This window comes from Cuculus canorus, chromosome 3 (genome assembly GCF_017976375.1).
Source record: "Cuculus canorus isolate bCucCan1 chromosome 3, bCucCan1.pri, whole genome shotgun sequence".
Taxonomy (NCBI): domain Eukaryota; kingdom Metazoa; phylum Chordata; class Aves; order Cuculiformes; family Cuculidae; genus Cuculus; species Cuculus canorus.
The window spans coordinates 14,583,425-14,602,264 of NC_071403.1; the positions used below are offsets into that span (position 1 = coordinate 14,583,425).

Below are 18,840 nucleotides of genomic sequence, written 5' to 3' on the forward strand. Positions count from 1 at the left end.
CACAAAAAAAAGGATCAGAATTGTGGGGAGGGTATCACACCTAGTCAAGCTGTTTGCCAAGAACAGAGTATTCAGAATAAAAAGGTACAAAAACCCTGATGTTTGACTCTCCAAAATCATTTTGAAAACTTGTTTAACTGATGTTAAATACCAATGTTATTTATTAGGTGATCAATATCAGGAGAAAAAAAAATATTTATTAAGTTGCCTTGCAGTAGCACTCATTTACACATATTTTCAAACACATACACTTCCACAAAGGAATTAAGGCATTGAAGCTTTTGGTTTTAGCTAATTATCAAGTACCACAATAAGCACATCTGTGCTGTAGTAATTTCCTTCTAACAGTGCTTGCCAGTGCTTCCCCAAGATCGAAATCCATTAAACCAGTGCTTTTTGGTAATCAAAAAGAACACCAAACTGCTCCTGTTTACATTTTCCATCAGTACTACTCTTAATTTTAATTAAGAGTGTGCAAGACACAAATGTGTTTCCGCCTACTTGGACAATACCCTCCCTCTAAGAAAACAGATCCCTCAAACTCATATTACTAAACCAAATCAATAATTTTACAGAGAACAGTATCAATGACGTACACAAAACACTGCCACATAAAATCACTAACAGACTTAAACCCCCAGGAGTTTAGATGTAATAAAGCATCTGTGTTGAGTATATTTTAAAAGCCACAAAATATTACACTAGGACTGTACCTGCAAGGTTGTCTTTATAAATCTTGGTATAACACACGGAAAATTTCATGCATTTATCAGAGTAATTCCATTTTAACCACTTAATACACAGAAGAACAGAACTTTTTCCTCTTGATAAACCTACATAATTCCTCTACTACTATTTAATGTTCCTTTGCTGCAATTCATTATATTATACATGGCTATATTTGACAATACAAACCAAACTTTCACTGCATCACATATCCAATATTGAAACACCACCTGTCTCTGAAAGCAAACACTTTAAGTAAAACTTGAGATATTTTTTTCTTTCAGTTGCCCTGAAGTCCAACAAATGCCACTGGATGAGCTTGAAAAACAGTGACAATAATTTAGAACTAATTAACGTTGTAGCCAAAGCTTTTGGCTTTCTGTTTGTATTGAGCATTTTAACAACTTGAGCAAGTGGGGTTTGCAAGAAATCAAGTCTTTGAATAACGATCCGGAGTCTACTCTGCGTGCAAAAGGCCATTGACTGAATTCAAAGCAGTGCATAAATGCACCAAAATACCCAATTAATCATGTAACTAGTATGCAGACTCATAAGTGTGTTCATTATGTTTCTAGTAAGCGTAGTCGCACAGATCAACCCAAGGCCTGCAAAGATTAAACACCCCAGTACTTCACACTCGTGTTGACGGATTCCTAAAAAGTCTCTGAATCTGAGAATCAGATCCATCACACACCAATACTACCACAGCCATCCTTCTTTTATCAGGTTTTTAAGATAGGTTTCATTACTCCCTCTAAATTTAATCTCACTAAAGGAGAGACGACCAGTATTGGCCATTTTGAGAAACTTCCACTAACTGCTCTATTTCCTCAGCAGCTTAGAGCTATTCATCAAAAGGAAAGCCTGTATAAACGGCATTTCCTCAAGAGAAATTTGTTTTGAACTTTAATCTTTCCACATGGATTCAGCATGTACAGGCTAACAACCATGGGGCTACCAAGTCAAAGACTGGGCCCTTCTTCCTAAAATGCGAAGTCTGAGGATTAAACTTAATAATTACAACGGTAATGACATGAGTTGACTAAGTATATCCGTCTTGTCTTTAAATAACTAAGAATTTTCATTTCCTTATTATAAATATTCCTGCGGATTCACCTTTAATCACAAGGTCCAGTTGCATATTAAGCAGAGGCAGAACAATTCCAAAGAAAATCCCTGCTGGGGTTCACTGAAGCATTATCACCTTTAGACTAAAAGTCTCAGGGCAAACAAAAGTTGCCAAAATTTGAACAATGGTCTAAAATCTCATCAGATTTATTGCTTTTACAGTCTCAAAAAGTGATCACAAAAGACCTGAACCAGGTAAGCACTGCTCAGAACATAATCAGCATTCTACCTTGACAAGTTGGTCCAGTTTGCTGCTCTCACATAGTAACATTGCCATTTCTAAGCTGAGATTAACCTTCTTTACGTATATTTTAGATACCCACTTTTTCTGAGGGCTCTGTAATTATTCATTCTCACATTAGTCTGTTAATGGTCAGGTAAAAATACATACAGTCAGCTTTAATTTCTGTTGACTAGTATTTCAGTACCTCAGTTCTAATTCCCCATTTTTTTCCTATCTCATAGTGGTTTTCATTTACACATATTTCCATATAATCTGAATAACATATCTGTCAGAATTAAGCTCTCTCTCCATTTCAGAGACACATTTTAAAGTGCATTGCAAATGACCAGAAATTACTTCCCATCCACTTTACAGCAAAAAAATGAAAAGAAACAAACCTCAAACCTGTAACAGCAAAGGGCAGGGCTTTCAGTCTACTGAGAAGATATCTCAATTCTGCTATTTTCTATGACTAAGTTTAGCTCATATATTGAGTCGACAATTTGACCAGACATTAGAAAAGTATTACATATTGTCCTGATTTTCAGGTAAAATACAGCACCCATGAAAATAAAACATGGATGTCAACATAGAATATTTCATTTTAAGTTTGCACGTGCCTATAACGTAACATCTTCAAGAATAATATTATTATTTCCTATCAGGTCAAATATCAAAATTATTGTTTGGTGTAAATTTAATGAAAATTAATGGGACAGGGTCAAATATACAAAGATACAGCCAAAGATAAAGAATTTTAAATCAAGGAGTGCTATATCAGAATACAATGTCTCTTTACATAATTCCAATGTGAAATTAATCTAATTTTATATTTAGATTTTTAGCCCTGTTACAACATCACACCTGTATCCTTGTTCCATTAATGTTTTTCCTGTAGTTTTTTCCTGGTTTCCTATAAAATCTAAGTTTCAACATGCCAGCAATCATTCACTTCTTCAATCTTGTGAAATTCACAATTACTTTCAGCCCAGAAAGATGGATATCAAAGCCATCTGCATGGCAACTGGAACAGTATTCTTCGCACATCCTTTCCCATATTTGATGATCTTCTCATGCGGAATAGCGCAGGAAGTCCCTTGCAGCACTTCAGTGATTCCATTTAAACATGTGGCAAGGATCCGAAACTCCTACTACAGAAATAACTGTAGAATGCACCTATGCAAATAAAACATAGGCTCTCCTGTCTCTACTGCATTTCCACAAATAGATGGAAGGCAATGGTGCATGTCCAAAACTTTGACCACATCACACATGCTCCCTTCCTTTGTACAGCATGGAAACCAAACATGGCCTTTCAGTAATATCTGCACACTTTGATATAAAGACAAAAATGTTCCTTAGTGTACTACTTTAATATCTTATGTGTTCTTTGAAACTTCTTAAACAGTTTATGGCATTTCTTCAATACATTTAATGGTAAGAATCTTTCATATTGATACTTAAGGTCTAAAAAGCCTCTCTATATACTAAATGTATTACTTACCGGAAGACCACGAGCACCTGGCGGTCCTGGCTCACCCTTTAAAAGATAACAGTTGAGTTTTTCAAGAGGCATTAGTATAAAGTTTTGTAAACAACATACAGGAAGATGTTCTCACCTTTCGGAGGGTACTATTTAGTGTACATATTCCGCAAGTATTATTCACTTCATTAATCCTATGCTGGTTTCAGTGAGACTTGATAGAAAAGACTCTCCATATTAGAAAGACACAGCTTCAGGCCCTCTTTTTCCTCCAAAAAAAATATTTCAAATATGCTGGTAACTCTGACTTCTGATGTATATTTATTTGTTGTTGACAAAGTCAGGTTTGATTGTTATGGTTCCCACTGTGTATTACTATGACATAATAACAGTACAAAAAGAGCCTCACCGTTACTGAAGGTTCTCAATCTTAATCTCATCAATATAATGCCATAATTCCCTATCACTGGCTGGGGAAATGGAAGCTGCTTTGCGCTGTGTGAATAAGGCCCAATGAGTCTGTATTCTAGAGATGTTTGAATATTGTCAGAAAGGCTGGAATATCCCATTAGTTGCATAACAAAAATCTTGCTTAAAATAAATAAACAAATAAAAAGCCCATCATTTCATGTATAATTTTGTTCTTACCTTTTGTCCTTTTGGTCCCGTGGCTCCACGTGAACCATCAGGTCCTGTCAATCCCTTTGGAAGTAATGTATACAATGTTAATTCAAAAGTCACGTGCTTTTCCTAATCACAACAGAAAACATTCTAAACCACAGAATAATGAAGCTATTAAATGAGATAAGTAGCTGTAGGAGACTCACAATTCAAATGCCTATTTACATGCACAGAAATAACTGCCCGAGGTCAAAGTACTACCTTCTGGTGACAAACATCAATGCCTTTAAACATTCTTTTAAATCACAATTAAACTAAACACATGATCTCAAACGATATTATTTTCTCTCAGCAGGAGATTGATGAATTTAGTTCACGTTAAAAACTGTCAGTGCTTTCCATTTGAAATAAATCATTCATTGACCACACTTGTCAATCTGGCTAAAATTAAAAATCAACCATGACGTTGTAACTATAAATTCACCTGGAGTTCTTTTGTTTTCTTTGGTTCCAACTTGTATGCCTTAGAAATTTCTATATATCCATAAGAAAAGTCTTACTTTTACATTTGTCTGAAACTTTTCTTTTTTGGTACACTTCCAGCAATTCAGTGTTTACCCAAAGGGGTGTTTTCTCTGAAAATTTGCTTTCAAAAGCCTACATGATCATTACAGGCAATTACTGTACAGTATCTTTACTCACTCCATTAAACCTGACATGGAAATAGTTTGTGAAAGAAAAACGAGATTCAAAAAGTCGGAACTGTCTCACTCATTAAACATGAAAAAGGGTATTATAAATCTAAAACCCCAATTAAAAGTTGAATACACAGTGGGAGCACAAGAAGGTCTCATGTTTTGTCTTCGAGTGAAAATAAAAAAGGTTCACCATTTCAGAACCCAGTATTCTAGTATTAGTGTCACTCATCCACTAATATGAGGGAAAATACAGAAGTCTGAACAAATATTAAAAGCTGAGTTTGTAACATTCAGTTCCATCCAGCTATGTAACCATGAATTCTGGCGAGGAAAACAAACCTGTGACTTAAGTAAAAATTATAAAAGGCAATGATTTTTATGGGGCTTTGATACGTACAAATGGGTTGTGATCTTGTATTATTTCCAAGAAAAAATGAAGTGGTGTGAGATACCACTCATGGCAAGCCCCTCCCCTCCCCTCCTACAGATTTGAAAACTGAACACTCTGTTTCAGCTCCATGTCCACTAAATCTTGTTTCAAAAGTAAATTCAAAATTAACCTTTAACAGTATTCTAGTCCTCGGTAAATATTAGGCTTTTTCATTTATATATCCTGCAATATTCTCCATTACACCAGTTTGTTGTATAGAGTCTTTATTTTTGATATTTTAAACTATAGAAGTATTCTACAAGGTAAATAAACTAAACATAAGCTTGTCTGCCTCCTGGAATGAGATCTAAGCACTAATGTAAGAACCTTGCTTCATAGCAAGAAATACTTTCAAACACTGCTCTCAAGAGAAATGTGAATGGTTTCCCCAAAATTTATAAAGGTATTTTTATTGTCACTAATTTACTCAAGAGATATAACCTAACAGGCCATCAGCACTAAATGATGTTGAAACTTTATTCTTCTACGTTATTTAGACAACAGGTTGAACATGAGCCAAGAGTTTGCCCTAGTAGCTAAGAGGGCCAACAGTGTCCTGGGGTGCATCAAGCATTGCATTGCTGGCAGATTGAGAGAGGTGATTGTCCTTCTCTACTCTGCACTGGTGCAGCCTCACCTTGAGTACTGTGTGCAGTTTGGGGCACCACCGTATAAAAAGGATATCAAGCTACTGGAGAGTTTTGAGAAGAGGGCCACAAAGTTCTTGAAGGGTTTAGAGGGGAAGCCTTACGAGGAGCAGCTGAAGTCACTTGATTTGTTCAGGCTAAAGAAGAGGAGACCTCATTGTGATCTACAGCTTCTGCACGAGGGGAGGAGGAGCAGCAGACACTGATCTCTTTTCTCTGATGACCAATGATAGGACCCAAGAGAATGGCAGGAAGATGTGCCAGGGTGGGTTTAGGTTAGATATTAGGAAAAGGTTCTTCACCCAGAGGGTCATGGAGCACTGGAACAGCTCCCCGGGGAAGCAGTCACGGTCCCAAGCCTGACAATATTAAAGAAGCATCTGGACAATGCCCTCAGACACACAGTGTGAATGTTGGGGTTGTCCTGTGCAGGGACAGGATTTGGACTTGATGATCCTTATGGGTCCTTTGGTTGTTGGTTTTGGAGTTTTTTAATAACACTCCACTGTAACATCAGGCCTTTAGGGCTGATCTGATTTTTCCTTATTATTATTTTCTCTGTTTTCAGGAACAAGATCTAAAATCACTCCAAACAACCGCTGCTCAGCCCCTTTTCCCTGAGGTAGCTGGCCCAGCCTGCCCTTGCCTGGGGATGACCGTAAGGATGACCGCAGCAGGCGCTCCTGACCACACCTTGGCGTGGATCCCCCCCTCTTGTCCTTGCTTCTCTGTTCTTCCCTCTGCAGGGAGTGAGGCTCTGACTTGAGGTTGGTTCCAGCCTCCTCCCAGCAGCATCACTGCCCAGCGCCCTCTCCAAAGCAAGCACTCAACAGCCCTCATTCTGCTCCTCAGCTGCTGTCCCAGCCGCCCTCCTCCAGGAGAGCATCTTCCAGCTTGGAGAAAAGCACCTCTCCCGCGCCTGTGCCACTGGCACTCAGCAGCAGCTGTGAGAAAGCCAGAGACCTCAAAAGAAGGTCATGTTGTCATGTCTCTCTAGAAATAGACTAGCACCAAGTATTCTACTGAAGAAGAAAAAAAAAAAAAAAAAGAGAGAGAGGAAATTCCAGAAAATCAAGCATACTCACATCAGCTCCTGGCTCTCCAGGCAGGCCAGGGGATCCTGGCTTGCCAGCATCCCCATCAGGGCCCTTCAGGATTTAAATGGACAGTTAAGTATGTTTCAGAGAGGGAAGCAGAAACAAAACTTGAAACCTCTTCTCTTGCAGAAGCAAACACAAAGTAGCTGAAATCACTCACCGGTGGACCAGGGGGTCCATTTGGACCTCTCTCCCCCTAACAAGATATGAAAAGGAAGGTATCAGTCGCAGCTACAGTGACCTTTTATGGTCCCTTATGAAAAAAACTGATTTACAGACTATCAGGGATAATCCCAAACTGATTCTTATCAATATTAAACCCACATGATCTCTGTTATAGAATAACAGAAATAATCACGGAAACCTCTAACAGGAACGGGGGGAAAATACATAGTAGATGCTATCAGGAATAATGCCACAAATCCTTATCATGCTTCAGCATGAGTGATACATAATCCCTCTTGAGATTAGAATTATAAAATGTCTATATAGCATTTAAGGCAAATAATCACAACATATGATGTTCATTACACAAAGTAAACAATCCTGTATTTTTGGTATCAGAGATAATCTGAACAGCTAATTTCTCCCCCCAACCCCAGCCTGCTACAGAGTAAGAGACCCATTAATTCCTATGTGAATCTGCAGCCAAATTCAGACTCCTCACCGTCTGACAGTGAGGACAATGCAGGTACACCCTAAGGCATTTCCTATTTCCTAGGTAGGGCATAGGAAACACTTACATCGATGCCATCAATACCGGGAACTCCTGGTGGCCCTGGTGGACCTGGGGGCCCTGGTGGACCAGGAAGACCTCTCTGACAAAGAATAAAAAAAAAGGAGAAATTAGATCCTGGCAAACCTGTGAGAGCCAGTTGGAGACGGCAGCACAATGAGAGGGGGCTTCTATGGGCTAGTCAGAGGGTCACAGTGGCGATAAGAAGCGGGGTCCTCACTCCACACTCAGGATCCATAGCCCTACAGCTATTGCTGCAACAACCAGCAACCTTCGTGGGCAAAACAGGGATGAGGTGTTAAACCCCTTCCCTGGGCTCAGCTGCCCTGTGACGCTGGCAGGGCCAGCGCAAGGCGGAGCGGGCTCAACTCCCCAACCCAGCAGGATCTGAACACCATGTGGCAGCGACAGGGTGGCAGAAGTAAAAACACTGATCTCTGAAGCACTGACATTCACTAAGCTACTCTCGTTACTCATTCAGCCAGCACAAAGGAGACAGTCTTCCTAAGAGTTCATGCAAGTGAAGAAAATTTGAAACAGCCCCTTCATCTGATTCACTGATGGGCTCAGTGTTTTTCATGTTGCACTTTCTCAAAGCACAAGGCTCCCAAGGGGAAAGCAGGAGGCGTCACCAGGCTGTGGAAACCTAAAGAAAGGCTTTTACAGGTCTCTGTACCCATAATGAGTAGCTCTGTTCTCCTTGGAGCAAACTCTGCTCACGGCCCCACTACGGTGCTCTATGAGTGGGAGACTAGCCAGGGCCTGACTCCACACCAGCCTTCCCAGTAATAATCCATCCAGAGGTAGTTGTAGATGGAGATCAAGCCCCATCACATCTCCAGCACCTGCTGGATGCCCACCAGGTGGGCAGACACACACACGGCACCCACCGCCCTGCGGCCAACACACCTTTGCCCGCACCACGCCAGGGTCAGCTACAGCTCCTGTGGCGAGGAAAGTGTCCAACGCCTCGCAGTGGGTCCATGCCAGGGCATGGCAGAGTGGGCTTTGGTCTCCCCTCACCCACACCTTTTCCCTAAGCATGGAGCACCATCCCCTCCCTCATACTGACCTCGATTTCTGTCTGAGTTATCTGCGAGGGAGAAAAAAAGAAAAAAGAAGACAGTTAAAGTCAGAATAAACTTACTTGAGCCATGCAGAGGCAAAGAGCCTGCAAGATAAGCCCCAGAGGCAGGAGCCCAGCCGGGACCATGGTGATAGGAGCAAGGAGAAGCGAGCTGGGCTGCAGCCCCTCCGTCTGCCTGGGGAGGGTCTCGGGGATTGGAGGAAAGCTGAAGGCTGGGAAGGGGAGGACTGAATGCCAGCAGCGCTTTAACCCCTTGCCCTGCTGCTGTTGTGGCTTTGGGCACCGACCCTCCCCTTCCCCGGGTTTCCCAGCGGCAGGGGCCGCTCCCCCGGGAGGATGCACGGATCCCTCCCGTCTGCCAGGAACAGCCTGGGGAGCTCTCCGGCGGGGGAGGGGAGGGGGAAACGGAGGCACGGAAGGGTTAAAGTCAGATGCCTGTGCTGCGAGGGGGGTTGGAGTTCTAAAGACACCGAATTCCAGGCAGGTATGGAAAAAACGGGCATCCCGGAGCAGAATGGGGAAAAAATAATGAGGGTCTTGTAGGCAGGGCACGATGGATCAGGGCAGGGGCAAGGCAGGACAGGGCAGGATGGAGCAGGGCAGGATAGGACAGAGAAGGGCAGGACGGGACAGGGCAGGACAGGGAAGGGCAGGATGGAGGAGGGCAGGACAGGGAAGGGCAGGATGGAGGAGGGCAGGGCAGAGCAGGGCAGGGCAGGATGGAGGAGGGCAGGGCAGAGCAGGGCAGGGCAGGATGGAGGAGGGCAGGGCAGAGCAGGGCAGGATGGAGGAGGGCAGGGCAGAGCAGGGCAGGATGGAGCAGGGCAGGGCAAAGCAGGGCAGGATGGAGGAGGGCAGGGCAGGGTGGAGCAGGACAGGACAGAGCAGGATAGGACAGGGCAGGACAGGGCAAGGCTCTCACCCGGGCAGGCAGCTCGCCGCAGCCTTCGCGCTGGGGTCGCAGAGGGTCGCAGTGAATCACCATCCACTGGACTTCGAACTGGCAAAAGAGATGGAGATCACGTTAATTCGGCATGGGGCGGGTCACAGTGGCTGAGGGTGTAGTAGGAGCAAGCATGGGCAGCTACTGGAATGTTCCAAAAGGCAGGTATTGAATCATAGAGTCGCTAAGTTGGAAAAGACCTTTGAGTACCTGTACCTGTCCACTGCTAAATCATATCCCTAAGCCCTTCACCTGCCCGTCTTTTAAATATCTCCAGGGATAGTGATTCAACCACCTCCCCGGGCAGCCCATTACAGTACCTGGTAACCCTTTTCACGAAGAACTTTTTTTTCCTAATATCCCATCTGAACCTCCCCTGGCGCCACTTGAGGCCATAAACATGATAGTGGCTACGGGCCCGTTGGAGGGCTCGGCCCACAGCAGTGCTTCACCCTGTGTTCTCCCACCCCAAACAGTAAAGGTCTTTTAAAGACGGGACATAAAGCTGCCACGGGATCTCACGAGAAGATGAGATTCATCATGTGTCATTTTTTCACACGTCCTTTATAAGCACAGATATCTTTCCTCATGCTGTGTGGCGGTTTTATTAGGCACACAAAAAGATTTTCTCCAAATGGGTAATTGTGCCTGTGAAGAATGGCGAGTCTGAGCACAGAAGCAATGGTCTTAGCGTGAAAGGTTCAAAAAGCAGGCTCATAAGCACACTGCCAGCAGTCTGCAGCTGAGTCATATCCACCTGCAAAATTTCACACCTTCTTTTTGTATTTGACACTGGAAAATGACACAGGATTGAGGCAAACCTCTTCTCAGAAGCTGCAACAAAGACTCACTTGTGCTATGTAGATTAAAAAGCATATCCTCCACTGAAAGTTACTGAATAGCTCAAACATACGGCTTCAGAGGTATATCCATTGATATATAATGGATGGCATGGAATTTTAAGTACCAGAAGCATATGAAATTGTGCATATTTATTATATCTAAGTTTTAAAGTCTTGGGTTGTTTTCCCTTCTCATCGCACAGTATCAGATTGGCTTTTGAACCACTCTTGAGTGGTTTATCCAGAGATTTCTCAGTTTGATGATAAAATTCAGAGGCTCGTATTCCTTTCTTCTCGTTATGGGTGGCTGAGTAGTTGGGGGAAAAGAAATTCTGGGTGGTTTTTTTTTTTATTTTTACAACATAGAGCCCTGTTGTGGAGAAGACTCGGATTTTTTTTTTTTTTTCCCGAGAAGCTGAAAATAGAAGGGAGTGTCTGGGGACTTTCACTTCTTGTTTCTTTGCATCTCTGAGTCTTTCTTCTTATTCTTCTTTCTTCTTCTATTGAGCTAAAGTAGCTCCTCACCATCCTTTCCACAACATAACGTCTGTTTCCTGGCTGTCTTCTGTGCTCCCTCTGGGATATATCATTGTTCTCTTCAGTCCCAAACCATAACTGATGCAGAAGGCACACTGTCATTCCGAGATGCTTTCCTCTCCTGCCACCATCCTTACATAGACTTAGTTGCATACTGACTGCTAGAGCTAACAAATCCTTTGAGTCTGAAGTCCTTTAAGATCTCTGGAAGACACCCGCATATGCACAAGTTGCTGCCTTTTTTTATGCTTTCACCTTCCCCACTTCAGCGCTACCACTCCTGAAATCCTCATTATCACATCTCTACCGTTCTATTTACTTTGCAGTCATAACAGTTCCTAAAGCACTGACACCAGAGCACAAAAAGGCAGTAGCCTCATTCCCTCTGTTATCTGACACCACTATCTGTGAGTTGATTCTCAGTCTTCTTTATTCAGTTCTCATTTTAAAACCTTTCCCAGTCGTTATTAATAGATAACCGAATGTCATAGTATACATACAAAATAACTGAATGTATACTAGAATTTAGTACTACAAGGCAGCAATACAGTAATAAAAATAAGAGAGTATCAGGAATCTGAAGAGGAAGCATAAAAAATGGGATCAAATGATTCCTATATGATAATTTATCTCATACCATACAACTAGATTCTGAGTCCTGAGTGTCTATTATTCACCTCTGAAGCTCAGTTGCAGAGGGGAAGAGGTCCATGTCCATAACTGGCTCTAAGCTGTTTATAATCTAGTTCTGATTTAAATAATAATCTGTTTCTGATTTAAATTAAGATAGACAAGGTTTTAAGCGACAGAATTTCTGCTTTTTTCAGTTTGTCTGTTTAATGTTAAATTTAAATCAAATAATATTAAAATTGAAAAGCCATCCATTCAGTAGTTAGGAAATACCATATTTAAGGTTGCCTGTTCAAATTTAATCTCTGTGTAATCTGAAATTGTGTAGTTTCACACTTTTTTCCTTAGAAAGCTTCCATCATTCACAAGACCAAATGAGCAAGGTTGTGGAAATGGTTCCCATACTGCAGAAATTGTAAGTTTGGAAGTAGATGGAGCAAAAGGTGGTAAAAAAAAGAAAGGATGACTTTGTGGAAAAAGGCAGACAAATGCCACTGAATAAGCAAGCTTTTTTTCGTGATTCTTACATAGTGCTAACAAATCATTTAAATCAAAATAGCCACATAAGAAAGCATTCTGCATGGGGCAGAAGGAAGGAATTGGATGCCTGAAATGAAGTATCTGAGTAAAGGTTATGCAAAAATGCTGATCAGTAACAATTGTAACTGAAATAAATGGATTTGAGCTGTGCTTTCAACTTATAACATGATACAAAATCTGTGAACACTGAAAATATTATTTTTAAGATATCACCAGCAGCCAGTGTCTGCATCAGGAAATTCTGGTGGGGTTTATGTGGATAACATTGCATCTTTTGGTTTTGTCTTTTTGTGTGTGTCTGGGTTTTGGCTTCTGTACTAGGGTGAGAAAGATATGAGATGGTAAAATGCTGAGTACTTGGTTGAGTTAGGCTTCAATGCATGACTGTCCAAGTGCCAATACTTGTGTTTTAAGAGAACATTACCTCGCAAATGCATATAAACTTTTTAAGTTTGAACCCAATTTTTTAGCTTTGAAGATAAGCAATATTAAAATAGAGATAAATTTATTAATGAGATTATAAGTTGTAACTGTTACTAGAGTGCAAACTTGACTCACTGAGCCAGGAAATCATTTTAGTGTCTCACATGTTTTGTTCCAATGCTCTTGAGTGGCCAACCTATCACTTTGTTTTGTTCAAGATGGGATTTGAGTGGTAAGCACTCAGCAAAAACCTGGTGCTCATGAGTTTAAGACACACGCAAAAAAATTTGTCTGAATAAATGAGGCAGAAAAAGTACCTAGTATTATTTACAAAACACTGTGCCCTAATGTGAATGTAAAAGCAGTTGAAATATTTTGAACATGCTGCTTTAATTTGACATTTCTTAGTTCACAGTTGCTTAGTCAGGAAGCATTACCTTTTTAGAAGTATACTGTGGCTGCTCTGTAAACTTTTTACTTAGAGCTTTTGTTACTGTTCTGAGTCTATATAAAGCAAAAATTGAGATGAAACCTGTCTGAAATTTTTTAAATTAAAAATAAACCTTTTTGTTGGCAAGGTAGTAGAAAGTGTGACTCTGTTGATTTAGGAGATGTGAGAGAAGGGCAAATGTGTCCCAGCTTTATTGCCAAGGTACCTTTTCCCTCCCCAGTATTTCACAGTGATCTTGTTGATTACATTAAACTGAATTAAAGGATGCCACTATTTTGAAGATACCTCATGTAGATGTTCTATTGATATCAGCACTAAATGTTATTACAGGTGAATATGGGTACAAAGATCTCAGCAATTAACCTCAGATAAATCAAGGGTAATCATAACGCAGAGTTGTTAAAATCTAATCTTTTAAGAGCTAGGGGCATTTAAGACCCATAGTCCATATCTGGGCAGCTTGATCTGGTGGGAAGTCCCTGCCCATGGCAGAGGGGGTCGAAACTAGATGACCTTCAAGGTCCCTTCCAACCCAAACTATTCTGTGTTTCCATGATTCTGTATTTCTGACATCCATTTTCCAAGATTCCTACAGGATTTCCATTTCATCTTAATTTCTTAGTCAGTACAGATATAGTTGGATTAGCCATGTCTGGCTGTTCACTGTTTTCTCCTCTTTAAAGTTCTATGGAAATGCCTGCAAATGCCCACAGCTTTGCATGTCTTGATATCAACTATGCAATTTAGTTGTCTTATTAGTACTTTAGTTGAGAGAGGTGAAAGTTAAGTAAGATGTAAATGAGAATCAAGGGTGGTATTTTCAGCATAGCATCAGTCACAGGGAAACATTTCGCTGTGTCATAGGCTTTAAGGAAAACCATGACTCTCAGTGGATGTTTGTAGGTCCCTTCTAGAAGAACTGGCTCCCTGCACCCTGCTGGGTTATTGTTGTCTCGGGTGATTCAGGGGAAATACAACTCAGCTCAGCAATTTTTGGGTGAAAGTTTCCTTCAATTTTTCATCAATGATACCTATTTTTTTTCTGAGGTAAGTCTGCTGTTTACTGTTTGTACATTTGTTAAGTGACCAAGAACAAGCTACACATATTTAAACATACCTCATTCTAGAGCTATTGTATTTTAAACATGTTTTATTCATTTTCCTACATCCGTGTAACAGGTTTTAAGGGCTTGACTTTCCTTGCATCTTTTTTCAAAGCCTTAGAACAGTACAGCAAATTCTGACTTTCCATAGTAAGGGCTCAGCATTCTGAATGTGAGATCTCACTGGGTGGAAAAAAAACCAAGATGTGACTTTTTGTATGATATAAATTAATCACTGTTCAGCAAATATTGATAAGCATCTTCCTCTTAGACGTTACAAGTCACGTAGCTGCCCTGAACTAGTTAGCAGCACTAAATTTCAATTAAGTAATGACCAAGTATAATTTCTACTGAAGTGTTCAGTGTCTGTTATGAGAAAAACAGAATAATGCCTCTGATATCACAGAAACTAAGGCAATTTATGTCATTTCACAGCAGTTGTCTTTGAGCAGTAAGAAATGAATGCCCTTACCTTTCTGTAACGAATGTGATTTAAGAAGTAAGTTTCTTTTCAGTTTTGAAATGATGATATAACTTCTATTGTTTAGAGTTTATAGTGGATTATTTGAAACTTTTAGATAAAAAAAATTTCTTTTTTATCCAAAAAAAAGATAAAATACAACTGTAAACCTGTATAAAAAATGGCCTCCATAAAAAATTCCAAAAGTCCTGGAATAAATCTCTGTAAAGTCTCAAAGACAAGCCGTAGCTTCTAATGGAACTCTATTATTCTTCTAGGCAATCATAGTAACAACAAGCAATAAAAGCTGTCTTTTAAAATGACGTGTATTACAGTGCACCTATAAGAAGTTGACCTGTTCTACAAGATAAATAGAGCACTCACAGAATGCTGCAAAAGAAAAAAAAAATGGAAACTCATACTTTATGTCCTTTAAAAATTATACCGCTAGAAGTAATATACTTTAACGATTCCCGAAAATAAATTAGAAATAGTGCCTAAGACATATTGAGTAACCAAGACTGTTGAGATGTTTAAACTGAATATAGTCAAGCAAGTTAAAGGGTTAGCCTGGAATATGCCCCAACGTGGATTTATTTACACAATTTAAGAGAAACTAACTGCACAGGATAAAACAGAAAGTTATGCAATATAAACAGCCATTTTAAAATTACTACTCTGTCAGACTGTGTAAATTTTTTGTCATAATTTCAGAGAATATGGTCTCCCCAAACCTGCTTTTTTATATCAGGTTGGACCACTACCACTGTAATTTTCGGCCTCATAACACAGGCCGTGCAATTCAATCTAGTGAGTCGTATGTCAAACCCACATGTTTTGGGGTCCTGTCTGAACTAAAGGGTATTTTTAGACATCCAGTCTTTGTTTAAAAATGTAACATGATACCTACCTTTTTCCTTCCCTGATAATTTGTTCCAGTGGTTTATTATTCTTTTTGTCCAAAAAAGGAGCATCATATTCCTGTTTTAAGGCCTACCTTATGCAACGATTTGATTTTTTTCATAAAATACACTAAATACGACTGAATCTTTCAAAAACATGCTAAAGGTGAAAACAAATATTTTGCATCTTAAATGAATTGTAAAGATGACTTAATTCTGTTTTGTCCTTTCGTCCTTGAAGAAGAGTGTCCTATATTTAACATAGCTTCACTCTAGTGCCTAATGACGTAAGTGTTTAAACATAGATAAGGCAGAACTTAATGCTAGACACTCTTCCTCCACCAGACGCCTGAAAAGCCTACGGGAATCAGCATTTCTCATTCATATACCTTGCTGAAAAGAGCAAGTCTCTGCAAAATTTGGACTAGAGAGGAAAGGGGATAAAATTTCTGATTTCCTCTGCTGCTTTTCCTGACATCTTTAATCCTAGCCAAAGGTCAGCCAGGGCACCAACAGAGAAAGGGGCAGATGTCTGAGTTCTTGCCAAGATGACTTAATACACACCTCGTTTGTAGGCTGCCATTTCTAATCATCACTTCAACAGGCAACAGGAATTCTCCTCGTTTTTAAAGGAATTACTCTGTCTAACTTGAGGATGTGGTTTACTGTAACATTTTATACTAGGAGTATATTACATTAATACCTATAGTTCTCTGTGCATTTAATCTAAATATCTTTCCAAAAAGGAATACAATAGAATTTTTTTTCACCCCACTAATGTGCATGGAACATGTAATGTTTTCATTATCCCGTCCATCCATCCCTCCATCAGTACCCCTCAGACCAGTCAGCAAAGCTATCTATGCAGCCAATTGTCACATTATCAGCACCAGCTGATTACTTTTGAATGACGATTTCAAGGACTAACTTTTGTTTTCAATGCAATAAATATAACTTTTCAGCTATTGATGTTTTCTAATCCACATCTATACCAATGCACTAGGCAACGACTTTTAGATACCTGGTGCAGCTTTCTGTTATCATTTTCAAGTAAAACTGTTTTCCATACAGTGCAATATAGTAACCTACACATACGGAGGTCATGAAGCAGGATATGCTTCTTTTGTTGCACCATTTTCCCTTTCAAGTTTACATAATGCTGGTTATCCTGTGGCCACATTTTTTGCAAGCAGCATGAAATATAGTTAACATATTATATTTCACCTCACTCTCTTTATTCCAAAGTTGATGCAACACTTCAGTGTAGGGATGTAGAAAATGGTTATAGTACATTAAGGGTCTGATTCTCTTTTGTCCAACTTGTTTTGAAATGAGTACCCTACATATGGGTATTTTACCATTCACATGTGCTATTCACATAGCACACTTGAAGAGGATCCTTGGAAAAGGAACAGGATAATATATGAAACTTTGCAATGTTTTCTGTATTTTTTCAATTGTGTTTTGAAACTATTTTCTTTTAATCTACGAAGTGAATTCAGAAATAGCTTTCCCAAATTATAAAGTGTAATTTAGTGCCACCATGGGACAAAACTGTTACATTTTTCAGCATAAAATGTAGTATAAATTATCAGCTTTTACCTTACACAGGTGTACATAATGTGCAGTATTTTAAAAGCAAAGCTAGTATTTACCTAGTTGTTATTTTCTGCTATTTCTGCTTTCAGAAAACATTATAAGATGCATCCCAAAAAAAGAAGATTAAGTTTAAAGAGCCTATAAAAAAATTTTTGCAGTAATAAAAGATTTTGGAACTTACCGGAACTGAAATTTGAGGATTACTTTTAAGTTTTCCAAGCACAGCAAAGCCATCAACGCTGATTTTTCCTTTTGGCTTTATGTTTAAGGTTTCTATTTTAATACAGTCAATGAAAAGTGTGACACTGGTTGCTTCCACACTTATCATAAGCTTGTGCCATTGGGAGTCAAACAAGAAAGGCAAATGCAAAAATGATGCAATGTGGCGACTTCCATCTGCTCCTTTATAAGAAAACTCAACACTTTTCATTTGACCGTTAACATTCACTCCAACTTGTTCTTTTCCTGAAGAATCCTGAATCTGCCAAATAGTCCAGTATTTCTGAAGTGTAGCCCCAGTCATCCGAAATGTGGTTAGAAAGGAATACTCATCAGGCAATCCGTTGGAATAGATGGCACTGTGTAGGATCAAAATACAGTACATGCATTGTGTATCTGTTCAGAAAAGTTCCATATATTACCACAGAGTAATGAGAGATAGTTACTTAGTGCAACCGTATTTTGACCAGGCATTAGACAGAGAGATCGAGTGCACCCTCAGCAACTTTGCAGATGACACCAAGCTGAGCGGTGCAGTTGCCACACTGGAAGGATGGGATGTCATCCAGAGGGACTTGGACAGTCTGGAGAAGTGGACCTGTGAGAACCTCATGAGGTTCAGCAAGGCTAAGTGCAAAGTTCTACAGCTGGGTCGGGGCAATCCCTGATTTCAATACAGGATGGGGGATGATGTGATTGAGAGCAACCCTGCAGAGAAGGGCTTGGGTGTTCTGGTTGATGAGAAGCTCGACATGAGCTGGCAACTTGCACTCGCAGCCCAGAAGGCCAACTGTATCCTGGGCTGCATCAAAAGAAGCATGGCCAGCAGGTCAAGGGAAGTGATTCTGCCCTCTATTCCTCTCTTGTGAGACCTCATCTGGAGTACTGTGCCCAGTTCTGGAATCCCCAACATAAGGATATGGAGCTGTTGAAACAGGTCCAGAGAAGGGCTACAAAGATGATCAAAGAGCTGGAGCACCTCGCATACAAGGACAGGCTGAGAGACTTGGACTTGTTCAGACTGGAGAAGAGGAGGCTCCAAGGAGACCTTACAGCTACAGGAAAGCTGGGAAGGGATTGTTCACAAAGGCTTGCAGTGACAGGAGGAGGGGAAACGGGTATAAAGTGGAGAGTGGCAGTTTTGCACTAGACATAAGGAAGAATTTCTTCACACTGAGCATGGTGAGGCACTGGCACAGGTTGCCCAGGGAGGTTGTGGCTGCTCCATCCCTGGAGGTGTTCAAGGCCAGGTTGGATGGGACCTTGGGCAGCCTGGTCTGGTGGGAGATGTCCCTTCCCATGGCAGGGGGGTTGG

General features: G+C 40.5%; 1 protein-coding gene across 1 annotated transcript in view; it reads right to left on the bottom strand.

Annotated features, from left to right (window-relative positions):
- The window catches only part of COL9A1 (collagen type IX alpha 1 chain), a 68,555-nt gene that overhangs the window by 40,754 nt on the left and 8,961 nt on the right, over nucleotides 1-18,840 (bottom strand). The window contains exons 5-12 of the mRNA XM_054062422.1: nucleotides 17,488-17,884; nucleotides 9,799-9,876; nucleotides 8,862-8,882; nucleotides 7,797-7,871; nucleotides 7,214-7,249; nucleotides 7,042-7,104; nucleotides 4,209-4,262; nucleotides 3,582-3,617 (exon numbers count right to left, since the gene is read on the bottom strand). Of these exons, the coding sequence (XP_053918397.1) occupies nucleotides 3,582-3,617; nucleotides 4,209-4,262; nucleotides 7,042-7,104; nucleotides 7,214-7,249; nucleotides 7,797-7,871; nucleotides 8,862-8,882; nucleotides 9,799-9,876; nucleotides 17,488-17,884 (760 nt within the window). The remainder of the gene's footprint in view (nucleotides 1-3,581; nucleotides 3,618-4,208; nucleotides 4,263-7,041; nucleotides 7,105-7,213; nucleotides 7,250-7,796; nucleotides 7,872-8,861; nucleotides 8,883-9,798; nucleotides 9,877-17,487; nucleotides 17,885-18,840) is intronic.